Raw genomic sequence first — 19,497 nt, forward strand, 5'->3', positions numbered from 1 at the left:
TAGGTTTTTCCAGCTGTGCATTTTCAGTGATTACTTGTATCTTCTTCCAGGTGAGGTGAAGTTCTGTGTGCTGTGTTATCAGGAATGGCTTTCATACAGTCAATTTCAAAGGTTGTTATAACCATTGCTCCTAGAGTTATTCTTCTTTGCAATGGCGCTTTTTTTTCCTAAAGAGCAGTCAGCTGTATAGTCTTCAAATAATAGTTTGCTAAATTCATTGCATGAGTTTTATGTGGGAAATGAATGGAGAATATGGGTTAGCTAGTGAGAGAAGTACGTGTTGCAGTGTTTTTTGGTGGCTTTTTGGTGGGTTTGTTTGTTTGTTTGGGGTTTTTTACTGGTATTCGCCCTCTTCAAATCCAAATTAACCTGGAAGATTAGCCAGATTTACAGAAACAACACTTTTTTATCAAGACCACACATGGAAATGTTAACCCAAAGGGTGAAACAATGGTTGCAATAGAAACTGTGTTGTAACAATAACTATACAAGTCTCTGTTAATAATGACCACATAGTAAAGTTGTAAATTAGCTAGAAATAGGACTATGCATGCTGCTCCCCGGGCTTCTAATAAAATCATTTTAGTGAGAAGAGTGAAGCCGCTTACCTGTCTGTTGCAATTAAATGCTGAGGCTTATGTGTATAAGCTTACTCAGGGTTTTCTGTTTCTAGTGGCATTTTAAGACTAACAAGAAATGTGGCTTTAAAAAATTACATATACATGGATTTGTCTTTAAATTGGAAAGACCTTGCATGTATGCAAAGTGTCCAGATCTTAGCATATTTCATATTCTCCAAACTTTTGGTAAGGCTGTTCATTAGAAAAGTCCTTGAAGATTTTAATTTTTATTTTTTATTCTGGGTAGTTGGTAGGGAGTTTGGGAGTAATACACTCGCATTTGTTTTTCAGGAGTGATCACAACTTGCTTTCAAGTGCATGCAAAAATGTTGACTATTAAGTCTTTTCATTATACAGTATTATTTTGCTCTATCAGGTTGTCAGAAATACTCAGAGTACCTGATTCTGTAGCCTTCAGAGATGTGAACCAGCTTTATTACCACTGATAGAAGAGCTTTGTTTATCTTTATAGATTATTGCCTTGAATGGACAAAATAATAATTTTGTTTCTTAAATAGGATAAAATAATGCGCCCAGACTTTACAAGCTGTTTTACCTACAAGCTTGCCCTCATAGCTTTTGGGGGAGTTATGAAAAAAATTGAGCAGGATGAAATATTTAAGAGTTTAGTCACTTATTATGGAGTAGCTGATTAAAACATAAAGTGATTAATGATCCCATTAAATCTCATTATGTCATTTTATGCTGTATCAAAGGAAGCAATTAAACAAAAAGGTAATTGCCCCAGGTTAACTCTTGAAAATAAGTATTTAATAGCTGGATTACAGAAAATTATATCTTTGGAATTTATATGGAGTACAGCAAACCAGCAGGTATTATGCACTTTATTTACATAATGCAGAATTCCACAAACCCGATGAATGTGATGGATATATAAAGACATAATCTGATATTTACAAGTACATTAATGGGAACACACGGGTACCTCAGTGTAATTTTGTATATGTCTATTTGCTCTTCTGTCCTTGTGGTTAATGGTATAGTATGCTTTTTACACTCATTTGCAGTGTTTAAATTATTCTGATATTTAAAAAAAAATCTAAAAAAGATATTCGTATATCAAATCATCAGTGTTTACATAAGTTTCTAGTAACATCTTATATTTTTTCATTGAAGCTACCTCCAGTTGTTGGAGTAATGCATTTAAAAATGCATATTGCATATGACACCTGGAGTTGTAGCTGTTAAATATATAGCTAATGTTGGTGCCACTGGTATGACGTGTTGTCAAATTTCCCCTTGAGTGTGTCAATGCCCAGCAAGACTCATTCTGCAAGGAGAACAGTGTTTTACAGGATTTTAGAGTAAGGGCCGCACTGGAGGAGATAGGATGACGTCCTCTTCAATATGTTATTGCAGTTCATTCAAAGAGGAGGTTCATTTAAAAGCACACTTTCCAAGATTTTGTGTGTTGGAAAAGGAAAAAAATAATTATTTTTCACTGGTTCTTTACGTTGTAAGATCATTACTTACAAAAGTCTTTATTTTGTGTATTTGATGAGAACTATTAAAAGCATCATGCAATGCAGTACCTCTGCTCACTGTGCGTCTGACTTCAAGGCAAAACTAAATGAAACAAGGATGGTTAAAGCAAAGATGTAGATAAGGTGAGTTGAAAAGATTGAATGTGAAGCTTGTAGCATTCTGGAAAGAAAAGAAAGATGGTACTAATGGAGGTAAGCAAAGTAGAACCAAAATATCTCATTCCATTTTGTTAATTTGCAGCAGCAAGATGGAGTTGGTGCAGAGCTCAGTGTAGTATCATGGGCAGGATCCAAATAATAGCAAGAAAACTCTGAAGTTGCTGAGGGCCCTCATGTATGATGAAGGCAAATGCTGTTTAGGGGAAAGTGACATTTATCTACAAGTGTCTATAGCATGAAAACGTCCGAGGCAAATGAATAATTGAGTGGTTTCCTATACCTTGAAATAATAGGATAAAATTGAGGTATAGTACAATGAGGCCTCACGTCCAAAAAAAAAAAGCCTGAAGACACATTCTCTTAATGTGAGAAGCTGTTTTCCAAGAGGAGTAGAAGTTATTTTGTTACAGTTGTTCAGAACTAGGATTGGACCTTAACTTAATGTGGTGACTTTTTTAAAGTTGTGTTTTGTTTTGTTTTTAAGTAGTATCCTTGATAGAGGCATGTAGGGGATGACTTAATTTCTCCACCATTATCTTAATTTCATACAACAACACAGACCACACCACCAGATTGAAAGAAAGCTCATTAAATGGGAAACAAATGCCAAATATATGAACTTCCTTGTTATTTCTCTTCCCATTGGTGAAAAAGTTTTCTGATCCTCACGTGTGATGCAACAGAAATGTTGTGAGGTAAAGATAGGTGTTTAAGAAATTTGCAGTGAAATGAGGTGCTGTGCAGGAGCTGTGATTTCAGATCCCTGCTGACGCTGATGGAGCCCGGGCACGAGGAGGTGGGGCGGTGCCTGCTGTAGGTGGGAGCGGGTGTAGATTTGTTGTGTTTATTCAGGAGGTGGAATTTAAGAATCAAAGAGAGATCTACCTTTTTGCTCTGAATGAAAGGAAATAGAATTACTGGCTTTTATCGGAATCAACCTCATGTTTGCGTCTGTAGGAGTCTTTATTATATCCTCACTGTCAGTTTTACCCCAACTTGCTCATCCTATTATTGACATCCATTGAAGCCTGCATCCTGGGTAAATTATTAATATTTCCCTCTGTCATCTTCAGTGGGTAAAAATATTTCTATGAGTCCATAAAAATCTTGGCTGAGTTACAATTTCATGTACCCTGGATTATTTATTAGACTTAAGTTCTCTGGTTTGTTTTTCTAGGATCCCCATGCCGAAGAGTTTGAAGACAAAGAATGGACGTTTGTCATAGAGAATGTAAGCTGGAATGTTATTTTTTTTATATATGTATCTGTGTAGGACTTAATAATATAAAAGATTAAAGGGTGTCAATGTTGAAAAAGGATTGTAAAATCTGAGCTGCTGAACCACAGTAAAGCTTTGCTCCATAGTAATAAAGGCTTGTTCAAATACTTATTGTTAAGTTACAATTAAAATACAGGAGAGGGGAGTACTATACTACACTGCTTAAATTTTTTCCCTGTAAGCATCAGTCTTCCTTGCATTATTTTTCTATGAGCAATAGGATAAACAAGTTAGAGCTGGGTTATGACTCATTGTTTTATGGGTTATGACACATTATTTTTCTATGAGTGGGGGAGTAAACAAGTTGGAGCTGGGTTATGACATCTCTAAATCCCAAACAGCAGCGCGCCCTTCCCGGTTTTGAATGCTGCTTTGGAGCGAAGAGCACAGTTTTAGCACCTGTGCTTTTTAGGTGAGGAAAGTGAGGCAGAGTGGAGAGGTGGGACCGGCCATGGTCACCTAAGTGAAGAGCAAGTGAGTCATGATGTGCCCTCTGCTCCCTGAGATCCCAGTCTCGCTCTTTCTGTGGGCACCCAGGGAAAACCCAAAAGGTGGATCCTGCGAATCTCTGGCTCCTCTGAGGAGCTTCTAGAACTTCCAGGAGAGCTGAGCTCCTGGGGACTGTACAAACACATAATGCCAAACAGCAGGGTTTAACATTGCATAGAGCAAGTGCTTCATGAAATACTTTTTTCTTCTCCCTTCTCTGCTTTGGGCTGCATTTTCCACTCTGAGGCTGCCTGGGCTCAAAAATGGGGCAGCTGCTTTACCTGGAGTTTCCTTGAAGAGGAAACTTCTTTTTAAAATGTATTTAAAGGGACCGTGGCATCAAAGCAGTGTGTGTGTGTCTCATTAATATGGTTTCATTCTGAACTGTTTCTCAGTAATGTGATTTTTTTTATTTATGCTGCTTTTAAACAACAACAAAAAAATTGCTTGTCTCCTGAGTCATAGTAATGCCACACAGCACTAAGGTGTGGAATTTGCATGTTACCCTTTTTTGCCTAGGAAAGCTTGTTTTTCTTGTTAGTATCAGAAGTGATTTGGGTGTCCAAAGCTAAGGTTTATTCTGACCAGTGACTGAACATTTAAAAGGGCTGAAAGCAAAGTACTTAATTTATGCTTTTGTTTTTAAATGTCAAGTTTCTATTTTTGTTTGAGACTTATGAACGCAAAACACAGTTTAGTTACTGTTTCCTGGAGTTTCCTTTTCTTTCTCACTTAGTTTATTTTAATCAGGGAAGTCTATCACCAGTTGTCACTGTACAAGTTCCTCAGGATGAAATAATGTCAGTGTGTTTCTCAGCCAACCCCTCTGGGTATAGTTGTGTTTCCTGCGATGTCACAGGAGGTTGTTTTTTTTTCAGAAGTTTATAGTGGGCGCATGTCAACTTCATGACCAGCTTTATAGTACATTGCTCTTTGTCACATGTCACTGTGTGACATATAGAGATGGTGGCGGTACCTCTGCTGCATGCTGTTCTCACTCTGCCTCAAATCTTCTCTGCGCTGCAGTAATACTTGCAGGGGTGGGAGGCCACTTCAGTTGCTGAGCCCCAAAGTGTGGACCCTGGAATAGATGGAGATGGTTCCAGTATGTATCAGTGATAGTCTTTTGGTATATGAAAAGTTACACTTTGCAACCTCAGTTATGCCTTTAGCTCGTCCCACAAGAACTGACAAATAGTCATCGGTGCGTAGATGTTTATCCTTGGATTAAAGGATATATAAAAATTATCCTCAGAATAATAAATTTAGTAAATAGCTTTACTGCAAAAATTGAGAGCTAATTCAGCTATAAAGCTAGTTGTTTTCAATCTCTTCCTTTTTTTTTTTTTTTTTTAAATCAAGCGCTGCAGAAAGCTGTAGATACTGCCAAAATAACTGATCCACAAATACGCTTGAAGATATGGAGAAACTCTTTTTCCAAGAGTAACAGCTCCACTTAGTGGTGGATAAAAATATGTTCATCTGTTGGAGCAACTAACAAACGATCCAATGGCTGTTTGACATTTTAGAGCACGAAACAGCTGTGTGTTAAAAATCTAGGAGCTGAGGAGACAGGAGATTGACCTCCTGCCTCCCTAAACTGTTGACATTTACCCCTTTCAGGCTTAACATATGGTTTTCCCGGATTTAAAGGAACATATTTGTCATTGAACTTGACAGGGACAGGTCATCAGTGCAGGGACGTTTACAGTCCCCTGTGGGATTTTCATTTTTGTCCAGGTATGTTCTCTGCCCTCAGAGGCTGCAGGGTTTCCCTTCGTCCTTGGTTCGCCACACTCAGAACACAGAATACCGAAGCCTGGAAAGTTTATGAAGAAATCTACACTTTGCTCAAAAAAATTTTGAGCTTTTTTTATGTTACTATTAAAAGTTAATCTCCAAAATATTTTTTTAATGCTTAAGTATGGCTGAGTATGGGTCAACTAACAGAGATATTCAGCTGAAGTTTGCCACCTTTGTTGGTAGATGTTACCAAATTCAAAACAAGATTACTCTGGACTTTCAGGGGAATTTTTAAGTAGCAGTGGGGTGAGGTGATTTGTGCAAGATGACCATGCTGTAAATGAAAATGAAGCAAGATTTTTTGTGTGTATATTGTGTGCCCTTTTTTTTTTTTGTGGGTTTTTTTTAGATCCTGTAAATACAGGTACTTTGTGATCCATCGCCATGGTTATTGTGGGATTTTTTTTTTTCCTGACTGTATTTTTAATGTCTTAGCCACTCTATTTGTATTCTAGTAAGTGAACCTTTGTCATCTACTGTATGTATAATCCATAAATAATTTGATCATATCACAGTTTCTTAATATTTAAATGTTGATACTAATATTCCCTAAGCTTCCTCCATATCTTTATCTCCTTCACAGCCGTGTTTTTTTGTATATTTGCTACAAGCTTGCTTGTCTCTAATTTTGTCTTTAGCCAGACTCTGTGTATTTAGTTATCTGTTTTTACTTCATGAGGCATTTCTTGGAGTTGTCTTGGGTTTTGTGCTCTTAATAATAATATCAGATGTTCAGATTGGCTGTAGCAAGTTGAAGAGCAAGAAATTAGTAGCTAAGAGTAAGACTTACTAATCTCTGGAGAGGTAACAGCCTTTCAAAATCTTATGGATTGGCATTAGTTTATTTTGTCTCTTCAGTTCAGAGAACAAGGACTAGTTGCTTTCTGTTTAAAAATATAAGCCACTTCCTCTAGTAAGTGATTTTTCTCTCTCATTGCTACTATGGGTAATTTGTACATGAGCTGTTTCCACGCTTGGTTCCTTTCACTGTCTGAGATCCAACTTCCAGTGTTAATTTTTTCAGTGTTAACTTCTGATTGCTCTTATGAATTGCTTTCTCAGGTTTTCTAGTGTACACCAAAGAGCTTCTGCATGGCAAGAGACTCTATAGGTACCAGGGAAAACTCACAAACTGTATTAATACCTCCATCAAACTTTCTGTGGGGTTTCCATGCTCTCCCATTTAAGCAAAATACCAGTGCATGTTTCTAAATACATCTTTGTCTTTTAACAGTGAAATAGTTTAAGTGGCCTGTGCTGGGACAGTTGTTGAGTGTCCCCTCAGGGGTGCCAGGAGTGGGGCAGCAGATGAGTTTTGGTCAACTTGAAATGAAGACCACTTCTCTAAGGAGAGTTCAGCTGACCTGAAGTTTGGGCTCTGTTTCTTCATCTCTGCAGATTGTCTAGCTAACGGAAGAAGAAAGGGACAGGAGGGAAGAGCAGAGGTTTAAATTGGTCCAGATATGTTGAAGCTTTCACTGACTCTATGTACAAGGACTTTGTCTAAGATAAAGGTAGCTGAAGCGATGGAAAAATGTCATTTTGCTTCCTGGCATGCTCAAAGCATGGAAAAGCACGTGAGAACATTCATTGAGAATAGACCATCACATTTGCCTGTTCGACAGCTTTGTAGACAGCTACCTTCTACGTTCTTAAATGAAACAAAAAAAATCATAGAATGCTTTCAGAGAGTAAAAGATTCGGTCTATGAAAGAACTTTTCCAGCTTTTTGTAGATTTTTTTTTTTTGAGCCCATATTTGTATCTCCAATAGCTAATGAATGGTGTAGTTATATTTTCCAAAGTTCATAGTAGGCTTCTCCATCTTCCCTTCTGTGCCTTGTGTTTCCCCTCTGTACACAGGTTAGTCACAGAGCGCAGAATTGTGGTGAGACCCTTTCAGTAGCATTGGTGTGATCAAGCCGTTGGTGATCATCACTGTATACCTGATACTAACCACATTCCTGTTTTGATGTGGCAGCAAACATGGTCTTTGCTAACTACAGAAGAGGACATCCCAGACCTACTAATTTGACAGATGAAAGAAGAAAAATGCCCCACCTGTTTTTGAAGCTTTGCTCATAGATTCATCCAGGCTGGGGCTGGAGGCAGCCTCACCTTGCCTGGCCTGTTGCTTTAAGGCAGCATCATACCAGGCAAACACTTGCCTAAACTGTTTTTAAAAACTTTTTAAGGTGGGGTCCCTGCAGCGCCTCCAGGCAGCCTGTTCCAATGTTCCATTGCCCTTGCTGTTTGGAATTGTTCTGGCCTAGATCTCTTTTGGTACAGTATAAGGCCATTTCTTGTCTTACAAATTATAGCTATGGAGAACAGATTCTGCTTGCTGTGTGGCTGGAGGCTCTCTCCTTGCCTTTGGCTACTCAACCACAATAATGTGATAGTGGTTACACATGGGATTTCATTTCCCTTGGTTGCATTAGCAGACCATTAGCATTCCCTTTCTAAGGACTCATTTGCGGGACTGGGTGTTCAGCATCCTCTTCTGCTCGTGCTGCCCATTGCTATCAGGAACCAGCAGTGCTCAGCTCTGCCTGCTGAAGCTTTGCCCTGAGTTTCCAGGCTGTTCTTTTATTGAGATCCTTTCTAGAGAATCTTCCAAAATATTTTGGTGTCCCTTTTTAGACCACTGTTTTCTAATAGTGCCTTTTTGAACGTTAAGGTAATGAATGGTGAAGAAAACCAAGCCAGCCTTTCAAGATTGACAGTGATTTATTGTCAGATGTAGATCCTTCTGTGGGACATATCCATGCTTCCAGTCTTTCTTTTTTTTTTTTTTTTTAATACCTTGACCAATAAGAGTATTTTCAGTGGTTTCTCCAGGAAAAGAAGTCCAATGAAGCTACTGAACTGAGAAAAAAGGAGTTCAGTGTTTGCTGTTCAAACTAGCCTACAGGAATCAGTTCTAAAGAATAACAAGTTTAAGCTGAAAAACGAGTTCTGTGTTTTCCTTTTGTCTGTTGCTCTTGTGTAACTTCAGGAGCCCTAACCCAAAAAGAGCTCTGAGCTGGTCTCCACCCAAATGTGGGCAAATCCTCAAAATGAAAGAAACATCAGAAAAAGTTACAGAACATTTTACATAATATAATTTCATTTTAATGGTACAAGTGCATCGTGGGTGGTGGTGTTTGTTTTTGTGTATGTTTTTGGTGTCCCCTCCCTAGAAATTCGGTGTCATGGTTGCTTATGATTATTTCTCATTTTGAATGCCCTAAAGCATGTTCCATCACTCACAGGTTTGGAGAGATTATTTCTCTCTTCTGAGATGCCCATTTGTTGTTTTTTAGGTATGACAACACAAATAAAGGTCATAATGTGAAAGTAAAGGGAAAAAGAGGGCAGGTGGATGGGATATAGAAATGAATTTGTTTCTAGTGACTGATTTTAAATGTGATACAATAAAATGAGGTATTAGAAAAAGTTAAATTTTCATCAGATACAGCTCTAAATACGTTGTTTTCCAAATGAGGCTTTTCAAGAAATAACAGCTCATTTGATTTTGAACAGTAATTAGCCCATAATTTTGGTAAAATCGGACTTTTATGCTGGTTGTTCAACTCATTTCTACTACAGCAGTGCTGCGACACTAACTTCTCAAGAGCAAGTTTTGCTTTACATCAGAAAAAAAGTCCTCGTCTAGATGTCAAATCTTCTCACCAGTTTCTGGAAATAAATGTTGGGAGGCAAATCCCAGCGTAGCATAGTGAGTTGGAATTTTGAGTCAACGCCATTTGCAGAAAGAACCTGGGGAGAAAGACTGGTATATGGAATAAAGCGATTTCTTATTTGCTCATCAGTTGCTATAACAGAATTTATTACAAGATCTTGGCTATCTCTTCTAATGCATCTCTGTAACATGTGGGAGCTTAAGTTACATTGGCTATCCGCTTTATTTAAGAAAAAGTAATCGAAAAAGCTCTATCATTTGTTTTGTATTTTCTGCTTGAAATAAATTTTTGGCTTAAAATAAGAACCAGCCAGGTTAGGCTTTTTCTGAATTAAATGTCTGCATTTAATACATTTAGAATAGGAAGCTCATAGTTCAGACATGCTTTCCTGGTCCTTTAATTCCCCTGTCATATTCTGCTGTATGTGATTACGTGAACTGTGACTGTCTGTGTAAATTAGGCTGGGTATTCTGGTCTAGATATAGCTAGGAATTAAATGCTGCTTTGTCAGCCATCTCATTCTTGCTCTGCTTTAAATGTAATAGAGAATCAGAAAACTTGTTTTACTCTTAGTTTTTGCTTGCATTGAATATTTAGCACTTTGTTCTAGTTGAGAAATCTCCAAGATTAGGTTTTTGGAGCAAAACTTGTGGAAATCGTCGTCTTGACTGGCTGCCCTGGAGACAGGGTAGGGCATCTTTCTAGGAGGCCTGATCCTGTGGTTTTTTTCACTAACACCCCACTGTTTCTTGTGTGCACCACAATGGCATTTCTGTGCAATTTTAGCTAAAAGTAGAATGTGATGAGAGCCAGGGTCTCTCAGCTCTGGTAAGGAGCAGGAGAGCAGCCTGTGCACAGCGCGAAGGACCCTGTTTTGGGGTGTCTGGGAGTGGGTTTAGTCTCCTGTCTGTCCACACAAACCACACAGGGGTCACTTAACACCCTTAGATGAGGCACCTTCTCTGAAAATTACAGAACATAATGGAAGCAGGTTGCACACTTGAGTTCTGCCGGAGAAATTTTACACCAAACACCATAGGACAAGTAAATTAGTACCTGTAATTAGTGCAAGTGCTGGGTGAGCAAGGCATGACAGAAGGGGCAGGGGGGATGCGTGTGTCCCCCCTGTATGGCACCACACACGGAGATGTTTGGCAGGCCAGGTTTGAGGTCAGCATTGTGAAGGCAAGTGCCATGTAAACTTTTTCCAAACAGCTCTGGCAATTCCTTTCTGTTCTGACCTGCACAAGCCCCGTGTCCCCACGTGAAGCCTGCTTGTTGCTTTGGATGGTGTCACTGGTGCCACAATGCTATATAGTCTGCAATGGACATTTTACATCTGACCAAAACAAGACTCTCCCCGGATGACTTGAGATTAGAGCCACCACTAATCCTTTTTATCATTAATACGTAATAATCTATTAAACCAGAGCTGTGAGATGACAAAAATCTTATCTAAACGAGAATTTTAGATTAATTGTTGAAAGCACTTTTAATATCTAATTAACTTTTTACACTCTTAATACCTTATTTATCTTGAATCGGTAAAATAGAGTATGAAATGTGAGCCCATGCAACTCTTCTCTACTTTTTTTCAAAAACAGTTATGAAAATTTTCTTCTGTTATTTGATCTTTACCTCCCAAATGAAATGCAGTGCCCAAACTGTCCTTTCGATAATGTTGTTTCTGATGCTGTGTTAATAACTGCGCCAAATGGATCTGTATTAAATATAATTTGGCAGATGATATGGTGGTTTTGAAAACTATATTACAGCATTTCAGTTGAAAATTTTCTAAAAAAGGAGATGTCTTATTTTCTGATATCTATGCTAGAATTACATGAGATGGTGTCGCAAAAGGAAGATGGAGACAGGAGGCGTCTGAGCATTGGGCATCAGGTTCCAGTTTTGTAAGCTCAGTACGCTGCAACATTTACAATGGAACGAGTTTGACATATAATTTATATGGTTATTACTGAGTCACAAGAGTAAAGTACAACTGTTTTCTAAATTGCCAGAACCATTTCATTTAGGTTTTGGGGAGGGTTATTTCTCACTAGAAGACTTGTCTTCTGTGAATGTACTGTGCAAGACAGCTGATCAGAGTTGCTGTCAGTAGTATCCTGTGCCAGCTGGAGGGAGGAAGCTGATAAACCAGGCAGACAGCTTTGGAAACCAACCCTTAATACTACATTAGGCATGTTTAAAACCAGCAGTGTGGTTCAGCCCCTCTTGGCATATGTTTATTCATAGAAAATCAGCAGTAAAATATACTTGCCAGCACATACAAGAGACAGAGTCTGCATGAGGTCGTTTCTCTTTCAGACATGAAATACAGAAGAGTGTCCTGGTAATTGTTTTACAGTGGGATTCTAATCATGCTCTAGGTGTAAGCTGAGCCGAGCAACTTGCTTTTTAATAGAAAAGTATTTGCTTTTAAGCTTGTTCAGCTTGCCACTTTTTTTTTCTGGCTTTATGCATCTGAGTGTGTTTTTACATTTACATACAGTCACGGATATGTATTTGCTCTCGATGCGATTCAGAATATCATTATGTAAAATGCCACTGTCTGGGGCAACATTATGGTGGATAAATCTAATTTTTGACCTGGGAGCCGTACAGTGTTAAAGCAGCATATGTTGCAGCCAGGTAGTACAAAATATTCAGTGTGGAAAATGGAAAAAATGGCAAAACATTTAATGAAAAATATTTTTGACATAAGTCACCTTCAAAGGCAGATAATCTGGGATTCCAGTTGAATACGTTGGTTGATTTGAGATAATACCTTGCAATTGCATGTGCTCAAGGTATGGAAATATGTGTCAAAGAATTAAAATATCCATTATCGTGTAAAACGTAGCTCTGCGTAAGTAACTGGATAGGATTGTACATGCAAGCAGTTGTAATTTAACTTGGAGCATATTATTTAAAAATAGTGGCCACCAGCAGAACAGTAGCCAGCTGACAGAAAAATAAGAGTTCTGGCTTCCTGAAAACCTTCATTATTAGGGAAACCATCTGGCAGTGTAATAGCACTGAGTATTATTGCCTTTAGCCTCTTATCTTTAGTTGTTAGCTGTCTTAATAGAGTGTGATATAATGGAAATTAATTGACCTCTATAACTTAATTGATGCTATTTCGTTCAGGTTTTTTTTTTCCCCTCCCAGCATAGTCTTCATTCTGAATTGATTCTGCACCATCATATTGGGTTTTTTTCATGTGAAGTTTCTCCTTTCTCATTGTTTTGTAGTATTTGTATCTGAGCCAAATTGCTTCTTGAATTTTGACAGGGAGCATAAACGAACTTTTTCTGGTTTAGCTTAGGTGTGATGGCAACCTGGGACTAAGCTGGAAAGATCGTGTGAATAAAATGGCATTGAATGAAGTGCCATAAAATGACATCTTGTAGCTGTTCAGTATTTTCTGTGATTCTACTTACTAGAATAAACATAAGCTTAAACTGAATTTCTACTAAATTTGTGACCCGTACAAAGTTGCAAGTCTGAGCTCAGTGATTGTTATTCTAAGCACAGTGGTCTATACTTAAGCAATGTTTCTTACATGTTCCGGTGGCTTGAAAAATAAAATGTAATAATATACCAAAGAGGATGAATTCTAAGGCTGAAGACGATACAGTTGTGTGTTACATTGTACTGTTAAATGGTAATATTTCTGCTTCTGGTGTGTTTTCTGTAGACCAGAGCTGAGAACTAATGGGACTGTCCTTACCGGGAGTGTAGCAGGTTGGCAGAATGGCAGGCTGAGTATGAGGGATGCCAGGCTCTAGAAGTTTATTTTAATATCCTGTGGTGCACTGCCCAAAATAGCAAAAGTGCCAGGTCTGCCTCTGAGGGCTTTTCCTGCTATAAATAAACAAACTTGTTTTCAGAGATTTTCTTTAAAGGCTCTCAGTTTTTGCACGTAGTTTTAATGATTTATACTATAAGAGCGCTTTGCTGAGCAAAAGATGTGGGAAACTCTCTACAGCTTTGCTCCCTGAGGCAAAAGAAACCTTATCAAAACAGCCACCAGTTGCAGGAAGGTACAGCACAAAAGTCACAGAATACATACAGTATTTACCAAATCAGAAGTAACGCTGAAAATTACGTGAAGAATTATCTCTTAATTTTGTCTGTAAAGTAGATCCCTGAAATGGAAACTAATTAGCATTTTTCTGATGAAGAGCGAGAAGTTACTTAGAATGAGAGATTTGTCAGTGCTTTCCACTTTTAAGGGCTAAATAGATTCAGTAAAGAATACAAGAAGAATGCAGAAATCAACTGCCATCAAAATCTGTCTCTGACAAAATCTTAGACCTTTTTACCTCTCTTCACTACCCCTGCATTGTTGGCTTTTTTTTTTCCCCTACTACTTGGTAGTCTCTGTCCTTTAATGTATCTTTCCCTGAAAACGAGAAGCACGAGACCCAAGAAATAGCTTATGTTGTTGCATAAAGAGCTGTTGTCTGCAACAGAAGGGAAAGACAGAGGGAGACTGTATGGTTGGGTAATGTGGGCAGCAGGAAAAACAGAAGCAGAGAGGATGAGAAAATGGAATAAGAGTGAGGAAAACGCTCTCACAGAAGTGGCTCAGGTAAGTGCCGAAGCCCTGAACGACAGAGGGTGTTCGCTTCCAGGAGCAGTCACAGGAAGGAGTGAGATGAGTTAGGGAGGATTTTGTCTATATATTTGTCAATAAAAGGACAAAAGGGAATATTTGGAAAATTACCCTAAAAATCTGTCAGCAAAGAATTAGTATAAAGTGTATGTGCTTGTTGTTCCATGAGTCATCTATATAAATCTTCCCCATAATTAGTTATAATTCATATTATATAACTTTAATTATATATTATAACCAAAGAAACTCATTTATTAGGGAGGATTTGCAGTATAAAATAAATAGACTGCATAAATAACTAGTGTGGGTGCTGTTGAGGAAGGGTATTATCTCAAAGGATATTTGAAATTCGTGGAACAATTGGGGTGCTTCACCTGGACTTAATGAAATATTTCTGGCTCTAATGCTGCCCGCTTTATCACTTACTTCTCCATCCTTTCTCTGTGGCCTCCCTTTCAGATGAAACAGCTGCTTCAAGGAAAACAAGGTCTTTCTCTTCTTTTTTTTCTTTTTTTTAAGTGTCTGTAACCCTTAAATATATTCTGCAATACTTTGGGAAGTAGCTTAGTGTCTTTTCAGTTGGTAACTTCTAAATTTAGTATTTTTCCCTGCCTCTAGTTCAGTCTTTGGAAGTTTGTGTAAGGTCTCCTGTGAAGGGTCTGTATTGCAGAACTGGGAATTTGGCTGACCTATTAAAGTGAGCAAGTGTAAGATGGGGAAGCATGAAGTCGGCTGTGAGGGAGAACATGGGCAATTATAAGGGCCGACTTCTTTCTGCATTACAAATTCCAATTGTCTTTGGTCCACCACACACAAGTGTTGCTTTGCAGTTGATGAAAATTCATTATTGGTCTTCACACATGTGCATTGTAACTGTGTGTTCCCTCAGAGCAGCTGTGGTAGGCATCCAAATTATGACTGGTTGCCTGAGCTGGCAGCAGGTTGTGTAGACAGACCAGATGTGAGAACACTGCTGCTAGTTTTTGGGCAGGTGGGAACAGTTTCAGAAGAATTTAGACTTCATTTGCCTTGAGCATTTCTTGAACATGGACATTTCTTTTGTCACTACCACAGGAAAAATATGGTTGAAGTTACATCCTTAAAGAGTCGGCGATTGTGCAGGTGTGGTCGTGGCTGTTCAGCTTTATACTTTGAAGCCAAACCCTTTCAGAAATGAAGCGATTTTCCTGATATTTTCTTTGCAAGTACAAACTGGAAGGTGTTAGATTAAGTGACAGCTGAGTTTCTGGGAGTCATGGTGTGGATGGCCATGAACTGATGAGGCACAACTGGGTAATCTTCAGTCTTATCTCATTCCTTCCCCACCAAGCAAAACCCTCCTGTGTCCCATGGCATATGCAAAACCTTTTTTCCTACAGTAGCAAAGTTGCCACAGTTTTTAGAAAGGCACCACTCTTTGTTTGAAAAATCTGCCTCAATGCACTGGAAAGTGATGTTTAGTTTTGGTTGATTGGTTTTTACCTGCCAGGCAAAGGCAAATTGGGGTAACGGGCTGTGATTTAGAATTGATAGTATATACGTTAGAAGAAAACGGTTAAATATGACATGGGTGGTGACTATGGAGTATTTCATCTGGAAAGGCCAATTGTTTGGGTCAAATTGAATGCTTGTGCCAAAGAACGATCAGTCAAGTCATCTTCAAATTGGTGAGTAATGCTGAAGATGCTGATCACTGTCATTGCAGGGAAGAGCTCTTACATCGTCTTCAAGTTCCGTATGAGTATAGATTAACAACTAATCTGTAACTCAGTTTGGTTTGAAACTGTGGTGGCACAAGTCATTGGCTTTATTCTCTCTGTGTTCTGTGAAACCCCCACTGTGCAGCACCCTGCTTGTCCCCGTGCTGGCTGGGAGGCTTTTCAGAGGTTAAGGCTGTTCTTGTTCTCTGGTGCACCATGATGAGTAGCAGAGCACGCAATGGCTGAAAGAGTCCTTGGACCTGCCAACCCATATGGTGAGAGATAGCGATGTCTCTTGCGTGGTGATGCTGGCTGTAAGGCTGAGCCTTAGAATTTAGAAGGGAGGAAATGAAATTGTGTGGCACCACCATCTCTCAGCATCTGAATTTCTCCCAGGCTTTAAATTATGGCAGAGTTTAATTCCCCCTGTATAGTGTGTCCTGGTGAAACCCCGGGCAGAATACTAACTTTGCATAATGCTGGTAGTGTGCTATGACCACTTGATGGCACCCTTTGATTTGGTACATACCTCATTAGCCGTAGCATAGTGCAGTGTAGCTGTAGAATTTGTAATGGAATAACACATAAGAACTAAAGACTGCAAGGTATCTGGTTAATGTAGAGGTGAAATGAATGAAACAGCAAGGCTAAGCTTTCCTGACCCTTCATGAGAGAATAGATGAAAAAAGGAAGAATAAGCTATTGTGCCAAAGGGAGATGATGAAATTCAAGATCCACACACATAATCTCTGGCTCAGCCTCTGAAATGTTAATCCCTGGGTAGAATTATTTGAGCTGTAGATTGCAATTTATCATCAAAATGGCACTGTGTCAAACAATACTTCTTGTATGTGTGATGTTTAGAACTATCCAATTTTAATATAAAATGGTTCACAGAGCACTGTCTAGCAGTTAAGTAGCAACTCATTAAGCTCCGGATGTTTTTGCTCGTTTCTGTATACCCATGGTAATCATGTAGAGTTATATTCCACAGATCGCTCTTAGGGTCTTTTACTAGCCAGATAGTATGTTTTAGGGAGTGATCTGTTTTGATCTGAGCAGTGACAGGTGATGGGACTGCTTGATTGTAGTTCTAACACAAAGTGGTCCGGGATGTTTATTTTGAGATACTCCGTTAATTTTTGCAATGAAGAAGTTGTCCAAAAAAAATTGCTGATGGTTTAAAAATCCCCAGGATTTGAGATTAACGTTTTGCCAAGTTGTGCAAATGATTGTTTTGAGGTTACAAAAAAATACTTTCTCATTATGTTTTACAAGCAGTAACACCCTTCAGGTTTGTCTTTCCTTGCTTTTAAAGTATGCCAGTAGAGGGAGTAGAAAAATTACCATCCCAGTAAGGATAGAATATTCTGCACTAAAATTCAACCCTTTCTCCTTTAGACATCTTAGTATTTCATGCCGTAGTCTGTTACTGAAAGTGAAAGCTCCAGTACCTTGAGAAAATGGAATTAGGAGAAGATAAACACAGCCCAGACAGTTTCTGAAATGTAGGGACGTGTGAAACAGCATAATAATTAGAGAATAATATTTAATTCCAAAGATATATTTAGAAATATGAATTGCCCTTTTTTATCCACCTACTATTTGTGGCTTGTTTGAAAATCACCGTGTAGTTTTATTGTTACAGCAAAACTCAACATGTTTTAGTGCATGCTAATAAATGAATTTCTCTGTGTTTATTTTTAAAAGTGGTCTCTATAAAAATGTGCAATTAAATGTGTAAGGCATTTGCAAATACAAAATACTTTAAAGTAGAGAGTTTCGTTGCAAGTCTTGCATTTTTTCCTTGGGAAAGGTGACAGACTGAAGGAGAAGGGAGGAAGCAGAGTGTAAACCCTGCTAGCCTGGCAAATTCATAATTCCTCTGTAGAAGTTGTTTCCGAAGGCACTGAGATTTCAAGCGGAAAGTAGTTGGTGATCTTCCCATGTTTAAAAAGTCTCTTTCAGCCTGGTGGTAATTAAAGTCTCCTCTAAAAATATGCCAGTATCAACAAGAGATTTTGAAAGGCTTTGGCGTGTTTGGTTTGCAGGTATATACCCCGCGTTTTGGAATCGTAGGGCTGACTGAGCAGTCATGATGGCTGTGAACTGAACTATGAAGGAGACATTTGTCTTAGACAGGGACCTTTTGTGTTAATCCTTCCAACCTTTATATCGTAGCATTTTGTGATGGTATTTAGTCAACAAATAACTGGTATTGTGCGCTTGTGATCCCTCTCTGTCAGAAATGAGTGTCTGTGTAGAATAAGTATCAGGGTTAGATAAGAATTATTATTTTATTTTTTCCTGCACTGTGGCCTTTTTTCCTTGCAGGCTGGTGCCTTAGCACACGTAGTTTCTAGATTAATATTTATAAGTGGATACTCAGGAGATTAACATGATTATATTGAGTGCGCAGCTGTTTATTTGTGCATGCAGTTGTTTCCTATGCACCCTAGATAAACATGTTATCAGGGTATACCTCAGGATAGATATTCGTGTCTTGAAAATATACATACCAGTGAGGCTTCACCACTGTCTGCCCAGCCCAAATGCACAAAATGTATAATCACAGTCACTGGAGTTTTGCTGCTTTAGAAAAGGTATTTTTCTCCTCCAACAGCCTGTGGTGTGAGTTGCTACATCAGGTCACTGTTTCTGGGGTTTGCTGCTGCATCAGCCTTGGTATTTTAGCTGTTCGGGCTTGCAGTCGCTTCCTTGCTAATGTTTTGCCTCCTTCTTAGTGCTGTGTGTTACACTGAAAACAGTTGGGCTTTCAGAAAAATGGTACATTTCGTGCTGTAGCGTCCATTTGTAATAGATGGTTAAAGTTTTTGCAACTTAAAACCAGTCATCCCTTGAGTCTATGACTGTGGTGGATTTTTTTTGGTTAAAAATGTGTTCAAATCTACGGCATGTTTACTAGAATCAATAAAGTTGTGTTTCATTCATTCACACTACTGTGAAAGATAAAACTTGTGTTTGGTAAATGGGGAGTTCAGATTTCATTTGATAATAGCCTTTATACCAGATATTTTGACCCTGAATTATGTATGAATTTGAGAATCATATTTGATCAACTTCGTAACATTGAGCTATTTAAGTGTGTTTGTTTAAACTTCTATGACATATGGGACACTTCATTAAGCTTCTTGTGTCCCGTTTTGCAGCATGGTGGTAATTAAATGTAAAATCTGTCTTTAAACCAGAAATTGTACAGAAGCAAGTCACAACAAATCTTGATAGTGTTGTTTTGTTTTCTGGCTGGAAATGGTATGAAGTCTCTTACAGAACAACTTTTAAATGTGTCCAGGATTTGTACATGGATTTCGCTGTCAAGCTTTTAGAACTGATTTTCTTCTAAGTAAAGATTTCAAATTGCTGTATATAAAAGGAACAAAAGGGTTTTTTTTAACTTATTGTGTCCGATTTTTTTAAAAGTAATTCTACTGCATTTTAGAGCTGCAGATATCAGAAGAAAAAAGTATACATTTGTGTACAGTGCCTGTGGATTTTTTTGCTGAAGCGAAGCTAATGGCTGTCAAGAAAACTTTTTGTTCTGAGCTTAGTGTGATATCTGACTTCTATTATTTCTTTATAAGGAGTGTACTAAAAATAAATAGTGGTAATCAGTCTACG

At 38.4% G+C, this 19,497-nt stretch overlaps 1 protein-coding gene across 9 annotated transcripts in view; it reads left to right on the plus strand.

Moving 5' to 3' along the window:
• Positions 1-19,497, plus strand: part of EHBP1 (EH domain binding protein 1) — a 224,540-nt gene that overhangs the window by 51,122 nt on the left and 153,921 nt on the right. For all 9 annotated transcript variants that reach the window (XM_065631700.1, XM_065631699.1, XM_065631701.1 and 6 more), the window contains exon 5: positions 3,462-3,515. In XM_065631700.1, coding sequence (XP_065487772.1) covers positions 3,462-3,515 — 54 coding nt within the window. The remainder of the gene's footprint in view (positions 1-3,461; positions 3,516-19,497) is intronic.

Source organism: Caloenas nicobarica, chromosome 3, assembly GCF_036013445.1.
Source record: "Caloenas nicobarica isolate bCalNic1 chromosome 3, bCalNic1.hap1, whole genome shotgun sequence".
NCBI classification, from domain to species: domain Eukaryota; kingdom Metazoa; phylum Chordata; class Aves; order Columbiformes; family Columbidae; genus Caloenas; species Caloenas nicobarica.